This window comes from Dendrobates tinctorius, unplaced genomic scaffold, assembly GCF_039654945.1.
Source record: "Dendrobates tinctorius isolate UK_male_01 unplaced genomic scaffold, ASM3965494v1 ptg000135l, whole genome shotgun sequence".
In the NCBI taxonomy this organism is placed as follows: domain Eukaryota; kingdom Metazoa; phylum Chordata; class Amphibia; order Anura; family Dendrobatidae; genus Dendrobates; species Dendrobates tinctorius.
Window position 1 is genome coordinate 14,443,005 of NW_027361803.1, and position 22,887 is coordinate 14,465,891.

General features: G+C 47.0%; 1 protein-coding gene across 5 annotated transcripts in view; it reads right to left on the bottom strand.

Moving 5' to 3' along the window:
* Positions 1-22,887, bottom strand: part of CPLANE1 (ciliogenesis and planar polarity effector complex subunit 1) — a 76,090-nt gene that overhangs the window by 40,170 nt on the left and 13,033 nt on the right. For all 5 annotated transcript variants that reach the window (XM_073543953.1, XM_073543956.1, XM_073543955.1 and 2 more), the window contains exons 6-8: positions 21,190-21,346; positions 21,006-21,109; positions 20,289-20,471 (exon numbers count right to left, since the gene is read on the bottom strand). In XM_073543953.1, the coding sequence (XP_073400054.1) occupies positions 20,289-20,471; positions 21,006-21,109; positions 21,190-21,346 (444 nt within the window). The remainder of the gene's footprint in view (positions 1-20,288; positions 20,472-21,005; positions 21,110-21,189; positions 21,347-22,887) is intronic.

Below are 22,887 nucleotides of genomic sequence, written 5' to 3' on the forward strand. Positions count from 1 at the left end.
TGTGTACATACATTACATTACTGATCCTGAGTTACATCCTGTATTATACCCCAGAGCTGCACTCACTATTCTGCTGGTGCAGTCACTGTGTACATACATTACATTACTGATCCTGAGTTACATCCTGTATCTCTTTTATTATAAAATATCAAAAACAATACAACACAACATTCCAGAAAAGAAAACACATAAACCAAAATACACACATTAATCATACACTTAGGACATACAGAAACTTGTGCAAAACCGCAACTTGTTATAGTCCCCAAGCTTTCCAGCTTAGGGGACCCCCAGCAGGAACTTTCCAACAGAAAACTTTTCCCATAAAATAATGAAAAACAGTTTTTAATCTTTCACCCCCATTCACTCTCTTTCACTCCCCATTCACACTTCCACCCATACCTATATACAGGAAAACAAAAATAATATTCTTAGCCCATGCAGCCAAAATAAACCTAGCCAATTCTTTTTTGGCAAAATTACCTACACCAGGTTAACACCTCTATACATACATATATTTTTTTTTTTTTATTATTTTTCCCACCACCCACACCACAGGTCCATAAATGTCCATGGCCTTATCACGTTTAGGCCTGATGAGCACGAAAGTTTATGCCCATAAGCAAAACCCTCATCCATTTGCCCCCGATGTGCTCAAAAATAGTCCATTTTCCATAATTTCCATGGTATATGTTATATCCATTCGCCACTTTCCCCTTGGTTTAGGGTCCTTTTACTTTTTTTTCCCGCTCTCACCCCCCCATTCACCCCCCTCCCAACCACCTCTGACTACGGAAAAGAATAACAACACATACTACAATACATATACTACAATACATATTACAATACAATATTACAATGCAATGTCATTACATCATTTGCTTTACCGAATATTACCACACCACAAACCTTTACTTACAGGCCCAAGTTCAGTGCCTGCAAGCCCAATATCCATTATTTCTCTATCTCAAAACAAAAATCTAGGTGTGCCATGCAGTAGCCCACCACCAGGAAAAAGGAGGTCTAGAGGCCCCATCCCTCACTAACACATTCACCCTGTCCCTCAACGACTAAGACTGTCCCTACTTCTGTCCCTAAAGAAACTGTCCCTATCTGTCCTTACCTGCCCCTACTCTACCTACCTTATCATAACTAACTCTCTATCTGTCCCTCAGTGCCTGTCCCTTCCTGTCCCTATCTGCCCCTACTTCTGTCCCTCACCACCCACACCACCTTATGCTGTCCCTACCCACATTCACACAAAATCTAGCTCTCCCTAGAGTGCGTTTTTAAAAGGAAAGGCCCCTCCAAAGCCAAGAGGCCCTCCTCACACCCAACCTTTCGAACTCCAAAGAACGCACCTTCACCAGGTCACCCAGGATGTTACTAACCACCTCTTCCCTTGGGAGGGCTTTCTGCCGCGTCGAAACTAAGCACCGTGCATTCCAAATGTAGAACCTAACCACTACACTGACTAGGAATAAAGTGCCCCGGTCTCGGCCACCCAGAGTTCTGAACGCTCCATAGGCCCACTCGGCATAGGAGAGGGACGCCAGCCGCGGCCAACGTATGGAAGCCCCCACCCTGTTGTAAACCTCTGTATTAAAGGGACACTGAAGCAGGAAGTGCTCCATGCTTTCCAGCACGTCGCCTCACTCCTCACGGGGACAACCCCGATCATCGGATTTCCTGCACTTCAGGTTATCCTTTACATACAGCCTCCCGTGGAAGCAGCGCCAGGTCAAGTCCCAAAACTTTGTGGGGATCCGCTTAGAATTTAAAAGCCCGAGCCCCACCTCCAGATCCCAGCCTGGGCAATCCTTAAGGGCCAGGGGCTTCTGGAAATGGGTCAACAGAACCCTCCTGTCAAGGCATTGCCGCGACATGGTCCTGATTTCCCACATTCCCAGACCCCACCTGCGGATCACCTTCAGAACCGGGGTAGCATAAGCCGGGAGATGCCCATGAGGTGTGCGGAGGTCCTTCACTTGCCCTCCTGTCTCCCATTCCTGGAAGAAGGGCCGAAGCCAACCCTTGCAGGAGACTACCCACGGAGGAGCCCTCTCTAGCCAGAGGTTGGAAATGTTGGCTTTAAGAAAGGTGTTCACTAAGAACACTACCGGGTTGACCATACCCAACCCACCTAGTCTCCTCGTGCGGTATGTAACCTCTCTCTTAATTAGGTTGAGCCTATTCCCCCATAACAGCTGGAAGAACAGGCTATAGACCCGTGTCCAGAGAGGTTCTGGCAAGATGCACACGCTGCCTAGGTAAATTAACAAGGGAAGCAGAAAGCCTTTAGCCAGGGCAACCCTTTCCCTTAGGGACAAAGACCAACCCTTCCATTGGTCCACCTTTTGGGCGGCGATCTTAAGTCTGCCCTCCCAATTTTGCTGGGGGTAGTCCCCGGGGCCAAATTCGATGCCTAGAATTTTGGCGGTGGCCTGGGGCCCTGGAAGGGTGTCCGGGAGATCAAAACTAGGATCTCCCCCTCCCAGCCAGAGACTTTCACACTTATCCCGGTTGATCATGGACCCGGATGCCTCCGAGTAGCGCACTACCTCTGACATGACCCAATCCGCCTCCCCCCTCGAGGACACGAAAAGGGAAACATCATCGGCGTATGCCACCACCCTCAGAGAGGACGCAGAGCCCGCCTGGTCCATCCCGACTCCCGCCAACGGCCCACGATCTACCCTCCTTAGGAAGGGATCGATCGCGAACACGTATAAAAGCGGGCTCAGCGGACAGCCCTGACGGACCCCAGAACCCACCTCAAAAGGACGACCTGACCAACCGTTCACCAGCGGAAAAGTCTCAGCCCCTTGGTACAAGATCTCTAACCATTTTACAAACCTCCCAGGCAGACCATACCTCAAAAGGACGGACCAGAGGTACTCATGGTTGACCCGGTCAAAGGCTTTCGCTTGGTCTAACGACAGCAAGTACCCCTTCCAGTGGCCTGCCCTACCCTGCTCCACTGCCTCCCGGACACCGAGCACAGCACTAAAAGTACTGCGGCCTGGAACAGAGCAATGCTGGGCCCCTGAAAGGAGCCGGGGTGCAAACTTCACCAGCCGATTAAACAGCACTTTGGCCAAAACCTTCCGGTCCGTATCGAGAAGCGCTATGGGACGCCAATTCTCGATACGGGACGGATCTTTACCCTTTGACAGAATAATTAGGGCTGACTTGCTCATTGAGTCGGGAAGAGTGCCCGAGGATAGACACTCATTAAAGACCCCTGTCAAGAGGGGCACCAAGGAGCCCCTAAAAGTCTTATAAAACTCGGATGTTAAGCCATCCGGACCTGGCGATTTCTTGGGCCGAAGCCCATCAATGGCCAGTCTCACTTCCTCCTCCCTAATTTCTTCTGCCAAAACACCAAGAGAGGGATCACCCCCTGGCTCAGGGACGGTTTCAGCCAGGAAAGCAGACATCCTATCCCGATCCAGATCCTTCTTTTCCAAGAGGCGCGAGTAGAAGGATCTGACCACCTCCAGGATCCCTGATTTGGATCTGTTCAGGGACCCGGTACTGTCAATCAATCCTGTCACCATCTTACAATTCACTGACATCTTACAGTTTCTGTAAGGGTCGGGCGAGCGGTACTTCCCGAAGTCCCTCTCAAAAACTAAAGATGTGTGTCTATCATACTGGCACCTCTTGAGCAAAGATTTCACTCTGGAGATTTCCTCACGGTCACCTCCAGTCGAGACAAGCTGCTCGAGTTTCCTCCCCAGAGCCTGATACAAGCGGTGCCTGTTCAGACTTCTGAGGTTCGAGAGCTGACGGAAGAACCCCGCCACCCGCTTTTTGAAGATCTCCCACCACTCTGACTTACTACTACAGAGATCCAACAGCGGTACCTGGCTCTGAAGAAAATCCTCGAAGGATTGTCTCACCTCCGCTTCTTCCAGCAGGGACGAATTGAGCTTCCACAGCCCTCTTCCCATCCGAGGAGTCTCTGCAACATTCAGAGAAAAGAAAATTAACAGTGGTCGGAGAACTCCACCTCAACGGCGGACACAGCAGAAAAGATGGCGTCCTCCTTCAAAAAAAACCTGTCTATTCTAGACCTACTGCTACCCCTATGGTAGGTGAAACCCCCGTGGCCTGGGGTGTGCCGGATGTGGACATCCACCAGGCGAGCTTCACTAGCTATGCTATTAAGCGCGACGCTGTCATAAGCCAGGCGGTCTCCGGGACCCCGCCGGTCACGGGACCTCGTAACGGTGTTGAAGTCCCCACCGAAGACCACCTGTCGGCTCGTAAAAAGAAAGGGCTTGATCCTCAGGAAGAGACATTTACGGTCCCACTTGGACTGTGGGCCGTAGATATTAATGAGCCGGAGCTCTTGTCCCCTCATGAAGACATCTAGGATCAGGCACCTCCCCATTTCCAACTCAGTAACCGGTCGGCATTCAACATCTGCAGTCTTAAAAAGGACTGCCACCCCGCTATACGGCTCAGCCGCAAGAGACCGGTATGAGGGCCCGCACCTCCACTCCCTCCGTGCTTTAAAGATGGCTTCCATGTCCGTTAGTCTGGTCTCTTGCAAAAATAAAATTTCTGCCTCAATCCGGGAGAAAAAAATCAAAGGCCGTGAAGCGAGCCGCATCTGACTTAATGCTGGCGACATTAATGGACGCCAGCGTCAACGGGGCGAGTTCAGCCATCATGGGTGATCGAGTTGGATGGCCAGTTTCTTCCCTGCCCCGCTATCACCTCCTCCTGGGGAGGGGTCAGACACCTTCCTTTTTAGGGAAGCCCCCGACGTGTCCATCCCTCCCCCCCAGTGTCCTCGCCCCCGGGTTCCAAGCCTGTCCCCCCTCAGGAGGAACAGTGCCCCCTGAGGGACGGACTCCACCATCCCCCGAAGGACCCTCCGGTGTTACCCCCGGCCCAGCACCCTCGTCTTGCGGATCGTCATCTGAACCTCCGAGGGCGCTGAACCGGTTGGAGAGTCTGATCAGAGGGGGGGTCAGCGGGCCCTTCCGTATGCACTCTTGTGGTCGGGGGCGGGGGGGACTTTGAAGACTTGTCAGCCCTCTTCCCTCCCGATTTACGGTTGGCACGCTTGTTTTTGCCACCTGATGCTGTAGGCTGCCCCCTGACATCCTCGTCGACACTTTCATAACGAGAGGAGTCGTCTTGAGTCAGCCGCTTTCTCCTCTCTCTCCATCCTCCTGATCTCCTCACTCACCGCACTCTCCCCCAGGGCCTCAGAGGCTTTTGCCACGGGCCTAGAGGGAGGGGCAGGCATCACCCCAGTTTCCCGAGGCTCCACCTGCCCCTTGCCTCCATGGCGTTTTTCTTGCCTCCGCTCGTACGCGGGGCCCCTTGCCTTAGCATTGCCCTTCCTCACCGGCCCCTCAGCCCTTCCCCCTCCGCCACCACCTGCCACGGCAGAAGCACCGCCAGAGGTTGCCCCCTCACGGTCTCCCCCCACCGGGCCTGCAGCGGTATTGGAGAAAGAGCGAGGGCAGCGGCTGACCTAGGTCACCACACAGGTGGCACCGAATGTCTTTGCACAAGGCGGCCAGGTGGCCTACCCCACCACACAACGCACACTTCTGCACCTTGCAGCTAGCGCTGAAGTGGGTGGGGTCGCCGCACTTGTGGCAGACCTTCGGTTGCCCCTGGTAGAAGACCAGGATCCTGTCCCTCCCCAAGAACGCCGAGGAAGGGATGTGGGTGACCGTGCCGCCGGAAACCTTCAGCTTTACCATGAAGGTCCAGCCCCCCGACCAGATGCCAAATTCGTCCCTGTTCTTTTTTGGGACCTCGGTGACTTCCCCGTAACGAGAAAGCCACGTCATTATGTCCACGCCTGCGAGCGACTCGTTACAAGTCACCACGGTCACTCGCTTGACGGCATTTTGGCGAGACACCGCTTGCGCAACGAAGTCTCGCCATCCGGGCTCTTCTCGCACCAGCTCGTAGTTCGACCAGAAGAGCTCAAGTCCCTCTGGCCGCACGAAACTGACATCAAAGAAGCGGGACGCCGAAGGATGTATCAGGGCAAAGATGTCATTCGCCCCGAAGCCCATCTTAAGGAGGAGCTCCACCACCTTGCTCCTGGGTGGAGAAGCTTCACTGCCCCCCCACCTAAGACGGACCACATTCCTTCTTGGCGGCCCCTGCCCGGCTGTGGGGAGAGACCAAACAGTCCCTCCCTCCCTTTGATTTTGGAAGGCAGCAAGGCCGTGTCTCTCTATCCAGAAAGACAAGTCCACTGTCCTCCCCTCTACTGTTACCGACCTTTCTCCCCTTTTAAGGGCCTCCAGGAAACGGTGGTGCAAAGCGCCGTCCCTGGAGCCCGGAGGCGAGGAGACCCCCCAGGACCACCCTGACCCCCACCGCGGCCCCCGCATAGTTACGTTGGGGTCTCACGGCCGGGGGGGCAGATGGGCCAGCCCTCCCACCACTACCACCACTTGTGCCTGCACCCCCATTCGTCCTCCCACTCACTCTCCCATTCACTCTATTATTCCCAGCATTCACTCCAGCACTTTCAGCCACATTCACTCCCTCATCCATGTCACTCACATCCCCATTCACGTCCACAAACAACTCCTCAAAAATATCAGTCACCCCGCTCTCACATTCACTCACGCACTCCTCATACTCCTCAGCACCAATTTTATTTATATTTACATTTTTATTTACATCAGCATTAACAGTTCCTTTGCCGCAATTTTCCCTCCCACCTGCTGGGGGCCCTAGCTGGCCAGGTGCTCCATGATTGCCCTTACTGGCCAAGAGTGCTGCTGCCCCTTTAAGTGCCTCAGCGCTGATAACATACTGCACACACTGCGCCTCCTGTTTCTCCTCCTCCCGGTTGCCTCATCCTCCGGGCAGACTTCATCCCCAAACAACAGCGTGCCAAACCGTGCTGGGGATTCCATCTGCCGCACTTGCCTGAGGATGAGGCAGCCCCCCTCGGTATTACTCCCACTCCCTCCATCCTCCCCCTCGCTCCTGCTTTCCTCCGCGTTACTGGAGTCCAGCGGGAGAGCCAATTGCTCAGGGGCTATCCCGCTGCATGTTACCTGACTCCTGCTGGTGTCCGTCAGGTCTTCAGGTGGAGGCGGCCCGGGTGTAGCGTGGGCGCCATCTTGCTCTTCCTTCTCCTCACTTTCCTCCACCTGGGTGGGGCCTCCTGACCCCCCAGGAGACCCACCGGCCATGGCCCTGAACCGGTCCTCGTTCCGCAGCTTCTCCTGGAAGGGGCCGCTGCCAGCCATGATGACACTTCGCCGGCCCTCCAGGGCCCGAATCTCCTCTTCCAGCCGCTGGACTGTGGCGACGACCTCCGCTTTCTTTGAGGTACGGAGCCTGTTTTTAGATATTATCCTGGCTCCCTCCAACTCCCCCCGAAGTCTCCTCAGCTGCTTCCCGGCCTCCTCATATTCGGAGAGGTGGGCATGGATGCGGGAGGCGTAGGTGGTAGCCAACTCTCCCGCAGCCTTGGAGCCCCAGATGTTAAGGGGGGACCCCGCCTCACCTCTGCCGGCTGCTGCACCTCCGGGGGAAGGGCCCGCCACAGCCTTCACTTCAGGGGTCCCAGACCCTGGAGCCTTGCGGCCCCCTGGTGTCCGCTTTTTCCCCATCCCTGGGACTGGCTGGCTGTGTCTTGGGCCTCCTGGTGGTGGATGAGGCCCCCCACCCCCAGCTGGCTTGCCGGAGGGTGGGAGCCAGGGGCACAGCCCCGGCGCTCAGTCCCAGGGAGAGTCCTCTTTCCTGGGAAGGGGTCAGATGGAAAGTCCTTGCAGGAAAAAAAACCTCCCTTCCCAGGAGCTTAGCAAAATCCCAGCCTGCAGACGCTCAGCTGCGACGCTCCTCCTCTTCCTGGGCGTGCCCAGAGTTGCACTCACTATTCTGGTGGTGCAATCACTGTGTACATACATTACATTACTAATCCTGAGTTACATTCTGTATTATACCACAGAGCTGCACTCACTATTCTGCTGGTGCAGTCACTGTGTACATACATTACATTACTGATCCGGAGATACATCCTGCATTATACTCCAGAGCTGCACTCACTATTCTGCTAGTGCAGTCACTGTGTACATACATTACATTACTGATCCTGAGTTACACCCTGCATTACACTCCAGAGCTGCACTCACTATTCTGCTGGTGCACTCACTGTGTACATACATTACTGATCCTGAGTTACATCCTGTATTATACCCCAGAGCTGCACTCACTATTCTGCTGGTGTAGTCACTGTATACATACATTACATGACTGATCCTGAGTTACATCCTGTATTATACCCCAGAGCTGCACTCACTATTCTGCTGGTGCAGTCACTGCATACATACATTACATTACTGATCCTGAGTTACATCCTGCATTATACCCCAGAGCTGCACTCACTATTCTGCTGGAGCAGTCACTGTGTACATACAATACATTACTGATCCTGAGTTACATCCTGCATTATACTCCAGAGCTGCACTCACTATTCTGCTGGTGCAGTCACTGTGTACATACATTACTGATCCTGAGTTACACCCTGCATTATACTCCAGAGCTGCACTCACTATTCTGCTGGTGCACTCACTGTGTACATACATTACATTACTGATCCTGAGTTACACTCTGTATTATACCCCAGAGCTGCACTCACTATTCTGCTGGTGCAGTCACTGTGTACATACATTACGGATCCTGAGTTACATCCTGTATTATACCCCAGAGCTGCACTCACTATTCTGCTGGTGCAGTCACTATGTACATACATTACATTACTGATCCTGAGTTACATCCTGTATTATACCCGAGAGCTGCACTCACTATTCTGCTGGTGCAGTCACTATGTACATACATTACATTACTGATCCTGAGTTACATCCTGTATTATACTCCAGAGCTGCACTCACTATTCTGCTGGTGCAGTCACTGTATACATACATTACTGATCCTGAGTTACATCCTGCATTATACCCCAGAGCTGCGCTCACTATTCTGCTGGTGCAGTCACTGTGTACATACATTACGGATCCTGAGTTACATCCTGTATTATACCCCAGAGCTGCACTCACTATTCTGCTGGTGCAGTCACTGTGTACATACATTACATTACTGATCCTGAGTTACATCCTGTATTATACTCCAGAGCTGCACTCACTATTCTGCTGGTGCAGTCACTGTGTACATACATTACTGATCCTGAGTTACATCCTGTATACCACAGAGCTGCACTCACTATTCTGCTGGTGCAGTCACTGTGTACATACATTACATTACTGATCCTGAGTTACATCCTGCATTATACTCCAGAGCTGCAATCACTATTCTGCTGGTGCAGTCACTCTGTACATACATTACTGATCCTGAGTTACATCCTGTATTATACTCCAGAGCTGCACTCGCTATTCTGCTGGTGCACTCACTGTGTACATACATTACATTACTGATCCTGAGTTACATCCTGTATTATACTCCAGAGCTGCACTCACTATTCTGCTGGTGCAGTCACTGTATACATACATTACTGATCCTGAGTTACATCCTGCATTATACCCCAGAGCTGCGCTCACTATTCTGCTGGTGCAGTCACTGTGTACATACATTACGGATCCTGAGTTACATCCTGTATTATACCCAAGAGCTGCCCTCACTATTCTGCTGGTGCAGTCACTATGTACATACATTACATTACTGATCCTGAGTTACATCCTGTATTATACCCGAGAGCTGCACTCACTATTCTGCTGGTGCAGTCACTATGTACATACATTACATTACTGATCCTGAGTTACATCCTGCATTATACTCCAGAGCTGCACTCACTATTCTGCTGGTGCACTCACTGTGTACATACATTACATTACTGATCCTGAGTTACATCCTGTATTATACCCCAGAGCTGCACTCACTATTCTGCTGGTGCAGTAACTATGTACATACATTACATTACTGATCCTGAGTTACATCCTGTATTATACTCCAGAGCTGCACTCACTATTCTGCTGGTGCAGTCACTGTATACATACATTACTGATCCTGAGTTACATCCTGCATTATACCCCAGAGCTGCGCTCACTATTCTGCTGGTGCAGTCACTGTGTACATACATTACGGATCCTGAGTTACATCCTGTATTATACCCAAGAGCTGCCCTCACTATTCTGCTGGTGCAGTCACTATGTACATACATTACATTACTGATCCTGAGTTACATCCTGTATTATACCCGAGAGCTGCACTCACTATTCTGCTGGTGCAGTCACTATGTACATACATTACATTACTGATCCTGAGTTACATCCTGCATTATACTCCAGAGCTGCACTCACTATTCTGCTGGTGCACTCACTGTGTACATACATTACATTACTGATCCTGAGTTACATCCTGTATTATACCCCAGAGCTGCACTCACTATTCTGCTGGTGCAGTAACTATGTACATACATTACATTACTGATCCTGAGTTACATCCTGTATTATACTCCAGAGCTGCACTCACTATTCTGCTGGTGCAGTCACTGTATACATACATTACTGATCCTGAGTTACATCCTGCATTATACCCCAGAGCTGCGCTCACTATTCAGCTGGTGCAGTCACTGTGTACATACATTACGGATCCTGAGTTACATCCTGTATTATACCCCAGAGCTGCACTCACTATTCTGCTGGTGCAGTCACTATGTACATACATTACATTACTGATCCTGAGTTACATCCTGTATTATACCCGAGAGCTGCACTCACTATTCTGCTGGTGCAGTCACTATGTACATACATTACATTACTGATCCTGAGTTACATCCTGTATTATACTCCAGAGCTGCACTCACTATTCTGCTGGTGCACTCACTGTGTACATACATTACATTACTGATCCTGAGTTACATCCTGTATTATACCCCAGAGCTGCACTCACTATTCTGCTGGTGCAGTCACTATGTACATACATTACATTACTGATCCTGAGTTACATCCTGCATTATACTCCAGAGCTGCACTCACTATTCTGCTGGTGCACTCACTGTGTACATACATTACATTACTGATCCTGAGTTACATCCTGTATTATACCCCAAAGCTGAACTCACTATTCTGCTGGTGCAGTCACTGTGTACATACATTACATTACTGATCCTGAGTTACATCCTGTATTATACCCGAGAGCTGCACTCACTATTCTGCTGGTGCAGTCACTGTGTACATACATTACATTACTGATCCTGAGTTACATCCTGTATTATACTCCAGAGCTGCACTCACTATTCTGCTGCTGCAGTCACTGTATACATACATTACATTACTGATCCTGAGTTACATCCTGCATTATACCCCAGAGCTGCACTCACTATTCTGCTGGTGCAGTCACTGTGTACATACATTACATTACTGATCCTGAGTTACATCCTGTATTATACCCCAGAGCTACACTCACTATTCTGCTGGAGCAGTCACTGTGTACATACATTACTGATCCTGAATTACATCCTGTATTATACCCCAGAGCTGCACTCACTATTCTGCTGGTGCAGTCACTGTGTACATACATTACATTACTGATCCTGAGTTACATCCTGCATTATACCCCAGAGCTGCACTCACTATTCTGCTGGAGCAGTCACTGTGTACATACAATACATTACTGATCCTGAGTTACATCTTGCATTATACTCCAGAGCTGCACTCACTATTCTGCTGGTGCAGTCACTGTGTACATACATTACTGATCCTGAGTTACACCCTGCATTATACTCCAGAGCTGCACTCACTATTCTGCTGGTGCACTCACTGTGTACATACATTACATTACTGATCCTGAGTTACACCCTGTATTATACCCCAGAGCTGCACTCACTATTCTGCTGGTGCAGTCACTGTGTACATACATTACATTACTGATCCTGAGTTACATCCTGTATTATACTCCAGAGCTGCACTCACTATTCTGCTGGTGCAGTCACTGTGTACATACATTACATTACTGATCCTGAGTTACATCCTGTATTATACCACAGAGCTGCACTCACTATTCTGCTGGTGCAGTCACTGTGTACATACATTACATTACTGATCCTGAGTTACATCCTGCATTATACTCCAGAGTTGCACTCACTATTCTGCTGGTGCAGTCACTGTGTACATACATTACGGATCCTGAGTTACATCCTGTATTATACCCCAGAACTGCACTCACTATTCTGCTGGTGCAGTCACTGTGTACATACATTACTGATCCTGAGTTACATCCTGTATTATACTCCAGAGCTGCACTCACTATTCTGCTGGTGCAGTCACTGTATACATACATTACTGATCCTGAGTTACATCCTGCATTATACCCCAGAGCTGCGCTCACTATTCTGCTGGTGCAGTCACTGTGTACATACATTACGGATCCTGAGTTACATCCTGTATTATACCCCAGAGCTGCACTCACTATTCTGCTGGTGCAGTCACTATGTACATACATTACATTACTGATCCTGAGTTACATCCTGTATTATACCCGAGAGCTGCACTCACTATTCTGCTGGTGCAGTCACTATGTACATACATAACATTACTGATCCTGAGTTACATCCTGCATTATACTCCAGAGCTGCACTCACTATTCTGCTGGTGCACTCACTGTGTACATACATTACATTACTGATCCTGAGTTACATCCTGTATTATACCCCAGAGCTGCACTCACTATTCTGCTGGTGCAGTCATTGTGTACATACATTACATTACTGATCCTGAGTTACATCCTGTATTATACTCCAGAGCTGCACTCACTATTCTGCTGCTGCAGTCACTGTATACATACATTACATTACTGATCCTGAGTTACATCCTGCATTATACCCCAGAGCTGCACTCACTATTCTGCTGGTGCAGTCACTATGTACATACATTACATTACTGATCCTGAGTTACATCCTGCATTATACTCCAGAGCTGCACTCACTATTCTGCTGGTGCACTCACTGTGTACATACATTACATTACTGATCCTGAGTTACATCCTGTATTATACCCCAAAGCTGCACTCACTATTCTGCTGCTGCAGTCACTGTGTACATACATTACATTACTGATCCTGAGTTACATCCTGTATTATACCACAGAGCTGCACTCACTATTCTGCTGGTGCAATCACTGTGTACATACATTACATTACTGATCCTGAGTTACATCCTGTATTATACCTCAAAGCTGCACTCACTATTCTACTGGTGCAGTCACTGTGTACATACATTACATTACTGATCCTGAGTTACATCCTGTATTATACCCCAAAGCTGCACTCACTATTCTGCTGCTGCAGTCACTGTGTACATACATTACATTACTGATCCTGAGTTACATCCTGTATTATACCCGAGAGCTGCACTCACTATTCTGCTGGTGCAGTCACTGTGTACATACATTACATTACTGATCCTGAGTTACATCCTGTATTATACCCGAGAGCTGCACTCACTATTCTGCTGGTGCAGTCACTGTGTACATACATTACATTACTGATCCTGAGTTACATCCTGTATTATACTCCAGAGCTGCACTCACTATTCTGCTGGTGCAGTCACTGTATACATACATTACTGATCCTGAGTTACATCCTGCATTATACCCCAGAGCTGCGCTCACTATTCTGCTGGTGCAGTCACTGTGTACATACATTACGGATCCTGAGTTACATCCTGTATTATACCCCAGAGCTGCACTCACTATTCTGCTGGTGCAGTCACTGTGTACATACATTACATTACTGATCCTGAGTTACATCCTGTATTATACTCCAGAGCTGCACTCACTATTCTGCTGGTGCAGTCACTGTGTACATACATTACTGATCCTGAGTTACATCCTGTATTATACCACAGAGCTGCACTCACTATTCTGCTGGTGCAGTCACTGTGTACATACATTACTGATCCTGAGTTACATCCTGTATTATACTCCAGAGCTGCACTCACTATTCTGCTGGTGCAGTCACTCTGTACATACATTACTGATCCTGAGTTACATCCTGTATTATACTCCAGAGCTGCACTCACTATTCTGCTGGTGCACTCACTGTGTACATACATTACATTACTGATCCTGAGTTACATCCTGTATTATACTCCAGAGCTGCACTCACTATTCTGCTGGTGCAGTCACTGTATACATACATTACTGATCCTGAGTTACATCCTGCATTATACCCCAGAGCTGCGCTCACTATTCTGCTGGTGCAGTCACTGTGTACATACATTACGGATCCTGAGTTACATCCTGTATTATACCCCAGAGCTGCACTCACTATTCTGCTGGTGCAGTCACTATGTACATACATTACATTACTGATCCTGAGTTACATCCTGTATTATACCCGAGAGCTGCACTCACTATTCTGCTGGTGCAGTCACTATGTACATACATTACATTACTGATCCTGAGTTACATCCTGCATTATACTCCAGAGCTGCACTCACTATTCTGCTGGTGCACTCACTGTGTACATACATTACATTACTGATCCTGAGTTACATCCTGTATTATACCCCAGAGCTGCACTCACTATTCTGCTGGTGCAGTCACTATGTACATACATTACATTACTGATCCTGAGTTACATCCTGTATTATACTCCAGAGCTGCACTCACTATTCTGCTGGTGCAGTCACTGTATACATACATTACTGATCCTGAGTTACATCCTGCATTATACCCCAGAGCTGCGCTCACTATTCAGCTGGTGCAGTCACTGTGTACATACATTACGGATCCTGAGTTACATCCTGTATTATACCCCAGAGCTGCACTCACTATTCTGCTGGTGCAGTCACTATGTACATACATTACATTACTGATCCTGAGTTACATCCTGTATTATACCCGAGAGCTGCACTCACTATTCTGCTGGTGCAGTCACTATGTACATACATTACATTACTGATCCTGAGTTACATCCTGTATTATACTCCAGAGCTGCACTCACTATTCTGCTGGTGCACTCACTGTGTACATACATTACATTACTGATCCTGAGTTACCTCCTGTATTATACCCCAGAGCTGCACTCACTATTCTGCTGGTGCAGTCACTATGTACATACATTACATTACTGATCCTGAGTTACATCCTGCATTATACTCCAGAGCTGCACTCACTATTCTGCTGGTGCACTCACTGTGTACATACATTACATTACTGATCCTGAGTTACATCCTGTATTATACCCCAAAGCTGCACTCACTATTCTGCTGCTGCAGTCACTGTGTACATACATTACATTACTGATCCTGAGTTACATCCTGTATTATACCACAGAGCTGCACTCACTATTCTGCTGGTGCAATCACTGTGTACATACATTACATTACTGATCCTGAGTTACATCCTGTATTATACCTCAAAGCTGCACTCACTATTCTACTGGTGCAGTCACTGTGTACATACATTACATTACTGATCCTGAGTTACATCCTGTATTATACCCCAAAGCTGCACTCACTATTCTGCTGCTGCAGTCACTGTGTACATACATTACATTACTGATCCTGAGTTACATCCTGTATTATACCCGAGAGCTGCACTCACTATTCTGCTGGTGCAGTCACTGTGTACATACATTACATTACTGATCCTGAGTTACATCCTGTATTATACCCGAGAGCTGCACTCACTATTCTGCTGGTGCAGTCACTGTGTACATACATTACATTACTGATCCTGAGTTACATCCTGTATTATACTCCAGAGCTGCACTCACTATTCTGCTGCTGCAGTCACTGTATACATACATTACATTACTGATCCTGAGTTACATCCTGCATTATACCCCAGAGCTGCACTCACTATTCTGCTGGTGCAGTCACTGTGTACATACATTACATTACTGATCCTGAGTTACATCCTGTATTATACCCCAGAGCTACACTCACTATTCTGCTGGAGCAGTCACTGTGTACATACAATACATTACTGATCCTGAGTTACATCCTGTATTATACTCCAGAGCTGCACTCACTATTCTGCTGGTGCAGTCACTGTGTACATACATTACATTACTGATCCTGAGTTACATCCTGTATTATACCCGAGAGCTGCACTCACTATTCTGCTGGTGCAGTCACTGTATACATACATTACATTACTGATCCTGAGTTACATCCTGCATTATACCCCAGAGCTGCACTCACTATTCTGCTGGTGCAGTCACTGTGTACATACATTACATTACTGATCCTGAGTTACATCCTGTATTATACCCCAGAGCTACACTCACTATTCTGCTGGAGCAGTCACTGTGTACATACAATACATTACTGATCCTGAGTTACATCCTGTATTATACTCCAGAGCTGCACTCACTATTCTGCTGGTGCAGTCACTGTATACATACATTACATTACTGATCCTGAGTTACATCCTGCATTATACCCCAGAGCTACACTCACTATTCTGCTGGAGCAGTCACTGTGTACATACATTACTGATCCTGAATTACATCCTGTATTATACCCCAGAGCTGCACTCACTATTCTGCTGGTGCAGTCACTGTGTACATACATTACATTACTGATCCTGAGTTACATCCTGCATTATACCCCAGAGCTGCACTCACTATTCTGCTGGAGCAGTCACTGTGTACATACAATACATTACTGATCCTGAGTTACATCTTGCATTATACTCCAGAGCTGCACTCACTATTCTGCTGGTGCAGTCACTGTGTACATACATTACTGATCCTGAGTTACACCCTGCATTATACTCCAGAGCTGCACTCACTATTCTGCTGGTGCACTCACTGTGTACATACATTACATTACTGATCCTGAGTTACACCCTGTATTATACCCCAGAGCTGCACTCACTATTCTGCTGGTGCAGTCACTGTGTACATACATTACATTACTGATCCTGAGTTACATCCTGTATTATACTCCAGAGCTGCACTCACTATTCTGCTGGTGCAGTCACTGTGTACATACATTACATTACTGATCCTGAGTTACATCCTGTATTATACCACAGAGCTGCACTCACTATTCTGCTGGTGCAGTCACTGTGTACATACATTACATTACTGATCCTGAGTTACATCCTGCATTATACTCCAGAGCTGCAATCACTATTCTGCTGGTGCAGTCACTGTGTACATACATTACGGATCCTGAGTTACATCCTGTATTATACCCCAGAACTGCACTCACTATTCTGCTGGTGCAGTCACTGTGTACATACATTACTGATCCTGAGTTACATCCTGTATTATACTCCAGAGCTGCACTCACTATTCTGCTGGTGCAGTCACTGTATACATACATTACTGATCCTGAGTTACATCCTGCATTATACCCCAGAGCTGCGCTCACTATTCTGCTGGTGCAGTCACTGTGTACATACATTACGGATCCTGAGTTACATCCTGTATTATACCCCAGAGCTGCACTCACTATTCTGCTGGTGCAGTCACTATGTACATACATTACATTACTGATCCTGAGTTACATCCTGTATTATACCCGAGAGCTGCACTCACTATTCTGCTGGTGCAGTCACTATGTACATACATTACATTACTGATCCTGAGTTACATCCTGCATTATACTCCAGAGCTGCACTCACTATTCTGCTGGTGCACTCACTGTGTACATACATTACATTACTGATCCTGAGTTACATCCTGTATTATACCCCAGAGCTGCACTCACTATTCTGCTGGTGCAGTCATTGTGTACATACATTACATTACTGATCCTGAGTTACATCCTGTATTATACTCCAGAGCTGCACTCACTATTCTGCTGCTGCAGTCACTGTATACATACATTACATTACTGATCCTGAGTTACATCCTGCATTATACCCCAGAGCTGCACTCACTATTCTGCTGGTGCAGTCACTATGTACATACATTACTGATCCTGAGTTACATCCTGCATTATACTCCAGAGCTGCACTCACTATTCTGCTGGTGCAGTCACTGTGTACATACAGTGGGGAAAAAAAGTATTTAGTCAGTCAGCAATAGTGCAAGTTCCACCACTTAAAAAGATGAGAGGCGTCTGCAATTTACATCATAGGTAGACCTCAACTATGGGAGACAAACTGAGAAAAAAAAAAATCCAGAAAATCACATTGTCTGGTTTTTTTTTCCTTTTATTTGCATATTATGGTGGAAAATAAGTATTTGGTCAGAAACAAAATTTCATCTCAATGCTTTGTGATATATCCTTTGTTGGCAATGACAGAGGTCAAACGTTTTCTGTAAGTCTTCACAAGGTTGCCACACACTGTTGTTGGTATGTTGGCCCATTCCTCCATGCAGATCTCCTCTAGAGCAGTGATGTTTTTGGCTTTTCGCTTGGCAACACGGACTTTCAACTCCCTCCAAAGGTTTTCTATAGGGTTGAGATCTGGAGACTGGCTAGGCCACTCCAGGACCTTGAAATGCTTCTTACGAAGCCACTCCTTCGTTGCCCTGGCGGTGTGCTTTGGATCATTGTCATGTTGAAAGACCCAGCCACGTTTCATCTTCAATGCCCTTGCTGATGGAAGGAGGTTTGCACTCAAAATCTCACGATACATGGCCCCATTCATTCTTTCATGTACCCGGATCAGTCGTCCTGGCCCCTTTGCAGAGAAACAGCCCCAAAGCATGATGTTTCAACCACCATGCTTTACAGTAGGTATGGTGTTTGATGGATGCAACTCAGTATTCTTTTTCCTCCAAACACGACAAGTTGTGTTTCTACCAAACAGTTCCAGTTTGGTTTCATCAGACCATAGGACATTCTCACAAAACTCCTCTGGATCATCCAAATGCTCTCTAGCAAACTTCAGACGGGCCCGGACATGTACAGGCTTAAGCAGTGGGACACGTCTGGCACTGCAGGATCTGAGTCCATGGTGGCGTAGTGTGTTACTTATGGTAGGCCTTGTTACATTGGTCCCAGCTCTCTGCAGTTCATTCACTAGGTCCCCCCGCGTGGTTCTGGGATTTTTGCTCACCGTTCTTGTGATCATTCTGACCCCACGGGGTGGGATTTTGCGTGGAGCACCAGATCGAGGGAGATTATCAGTGGTCTTGTATGTCTTCCATTTTCTAATTATTGCTCCCACAGTTGATTTCTTCACTCCAAGCTGGTTGGCTATTGCAGATTCAGTCTTCCCAGCCTGGTGCAGGGCTACAATTTTGTTTCTGGTGTCCTTTGACAGCTCTTTGGTCTTCACCATAGTGGAGTTTGGAGTCAGACTGTTTGAGGGTGTGCACAGGTGTCTTTTTATACTGATAACAAGTTTTAACAGGTGCCATTACTACAGGTAATGAGTGGAGGAAAGAGGAGACTCTTAAAGAAGAAGTTACAGGTCTGTGAGAGCCAGAAATCTTGATTGCTTGTTTCTGACCAAATACTTATTTTCCACCATAATATGCAAATATAATGACAAAAAAACAGACAATGTGATTTTCTGGATTTTTTTTTCTCAGTTTGTCTCCCATAGTTGAGGTCTACCTATGATGTAAATTACAGACGCCTCTCATCTTTTTAAGTGGTGGAACTTGCACTATTGCTGACTGACTAAATACTTTTTTTCCCCACTGTACATTACATTACTGATCCTGAGTTACCTCCTGTATTATACCCCAGAGCTGCACTCACTATTCTGCTGGTGCAGTCACTGTGTACATACATTACTGATCCTGAGTTACATCCTGTATTATACCCGAGAGCTGCACTCACTATTCTGCTGGTGCAGTCACTGTGTACATACATTACATTACTGATCCTGAGTTACATCCTGTATTATACCCGAGAGCTGCACTCACTATTTTGCTGGTGCAGTCACTGTGTACATACATTACATTACTGATCCTGAGTTACATCCTGTATTATACCCGAGAGCTGCACTCACTATTCTGCTGGTGCAGTCACTGTGTACATACATTACATTACTGATCCTGAGTTACATCCTGTATTATACCCCAGAGCTGCACTCACTATTCTGCTGGTGCAGTCACTGTGTACATACATTACATTACTGATCCTGAGTTACATCCAGTATTATACCCCAGAGATGCACTCACTATTCTGCTGCACAGCTGTTGTACTACTCACTTAGAGGTGACACTGATGGGAAATGATTAAAAGGGGCAAAATGAAATGTTCACCCAGCAATGTGGCGGTGATCAGGAGGCACATACAGAACCATGTAGAGTCCACGCTATAATAAGTACACCCCCAGCTGACGGGATCAGATCCTGGTTGTGTATTCCGCTGCGCTGTCACTTACCGCTCTCCGATATGAAGCACTAACCTGTATGTAATAAAGGGATGAAGTGGAATAAACTCCGCCGGGCCAAATTCAACACTACACCCAAAGGTTGTCAGAGTCAGGATCTCCCCCATACGAGTCAACAGGAGCAGAGACCCCCTCTTCAGGATGCAGGCTAGGAACAGACTACCTGCCGTCCAGGACATGTCCGCCACCCAGTAAGACCTGCAAAAGCAAAAGACGACACCTTAAAGGGTCACATTCCCATCTCCACTGATGGATACTATCGGATAGATCTTGCAAAAACAAGCACTTTTACAATTTACTGCTTTTTAAATTTTCACCTGTTCTTGAGCTATTACTAATTTTCTTTTGTTGACAGCTTGTTGCCTTGGAGACCGACCACCACTGCTGAACAATACACAAGTAGTTATTATAGGCGTTTATGTTGAGCTTGTAAGTAGAGTCTTGTATCTGATCGGGATCTCTGGAGCCCGCCGTTACGGCCGAATCCCAGCCAGTTTCAATGCAGTGCTTACGGTATAGTCAGCAGCGGTGGTCGGTCTCCTAGGCAACAAGTTGTAAAAAAAATTGTTAATATCTCAAGAACGGCTGAAAATTTTAACAAGCAGTAAATTGCAAAAATGCTCGTATTTACAAGATCTATCCGACAATACCCATCTGCGAATATGACACTATAACCCTTTAAAAACTGGACTTTTCGACCATAGTAACTTAGAGGATGGATCATTCACTGACCTTAAGAGCCTTAATGGGATCGGCTGATCCCTACTGCCGCATCCCCTCAAGCTGCCGCACACGGTCACGAAGTTCATAGTGTTTATATAGAGGATGCGGATCTCCTGTAAGAAGGAAGGAGAACATGATCCCACCACATACGGCCCATCACCAGTCCTGGAGGGAGGTCATTAGTAACCGGTACCTTGGGGTCTTTTTGGTTTAATGCCAAGGCGAGGACCGATCCATCTCTTGAGAAGAGAGCAAGCAGAGCACCTCGGGATTTCACAGGTGCACAGGCAGGAGTGATGCTGAGCACAGGGCAGTCCTGCTGAACCCAGTGAACGTGGTAGGGGGCCGCACTAGAAGAAGAGATATAGATCTAAATGCTGAAACAGTGCCGATCTCTGCTAGAGGCAGGTGCAGGCTGTATTACACAGTTGGGCCCCGGTCTTGTATACAGGAGGTGAAATAAGTATTGAACACGTCAACAGTTTTCTAAGTAAATCTATTCCTAAAGGTGCTATTGACATGAAATTCTCACCAGATGTCGTTAACAACCAATCCAATCCAAACAGGCAAAGAAATGAGAAATGACACAAGGAAAAAGTATTCATCACGTTACTCAAATTTATTTAACACTTTGTGCAAAAACCTTTGCTGGTGATGAAGCTTCAAGATGCCTGATGAAATTATGTTTTTTCCACTTCCAGATTATGGTCCCAACATTGTTCAATGGAGTCTTCAATAGTTTAGAAATTCTTCTGTAACCAATGCCATCAGTATGTTTTGCAACAATAAGGTTGTGAAGGTCTTGAGATGGCTCACTGGTTTTACCTATCATGAGATGTTTCTTGTGTTGCACCTTGGTAATGAGAAACCTTTTTATAGGCCATTAGTTGAACCAGCTGATATTATTTGCCACCAAGTGGATTGATTTCTAATTACTAGATTTCAGCTGCTGTCAGGACTTTCCAGGGCTCTGTGCACCTCTCTTTCTTCATGTGTTTAATATTTTTTCTCTGTGTCATTTCTCATTATTACACATAATTTATGGACATCTATGATGATTTCTTTGCTTGTTTGGGTTGGATGGGTTGTTACGGCCATCTGGTAAGAATTTCATGTCTATTGCACCTTTAGAAATAGATTTACTTAGAAAACTGGTGACGTGTTCAATACTTACAGTAGCATGTAAAAGTTTGTGCCAAAAAACAGCAGCCAGCAGTGGCCTAGCACTTTAAAAATGAAAATGGTGGAGGCCCACAAAGCAGGAGAAGGATATAAGAAGAAAGCAAAAGCGTTTTCAAGTTGTGCTTTCCTCAGATCGATATGTAATTAAGAAATCGCAGTTACCAGGAACAGTGGAGGTCAAGGTAAGATGTGGAAGACCAAGCAAAATTTCAGTGAGAGCTGCTCATAGGATTGCAAGAGGCAGAAAGATTTAGCAGACTCTGGAGTTGTGGTACGTTGTTCTACTGTTCAGAGACACCAGCATAAATATAGCCTTCATGGAAGAGTCATCAGAAGAAAACCTCTTCTACGTCCTCACCATAAAATTCAGAGTCACAAGTATGCAAAAGATCATCTAAACAAGCCTGATGCATTTTGGAAACAAGTCCTGTGAGCTGATCAGGTTAAAATAAAACTCTGTGGCCACAATAATCAGAGGTATGTGTAGAGAACAAAGGGCACAGAATTTCAAGAAAAGAACACCTCGCCCACCATTAAGCATGGGGGAGGATCAATCATGCATTTGGGTTGTGTTGCAGTCAGTGACAAAGGGAATATTTCACGGGAAGAAGTGGAAATTTCATTGAATCCAAAATTATTGATGCAAACATAACACCATCTGTAAAAAGGCTGAAGGTGAAAAAAGGAAGAGGAAGGCTTCTACTAATGG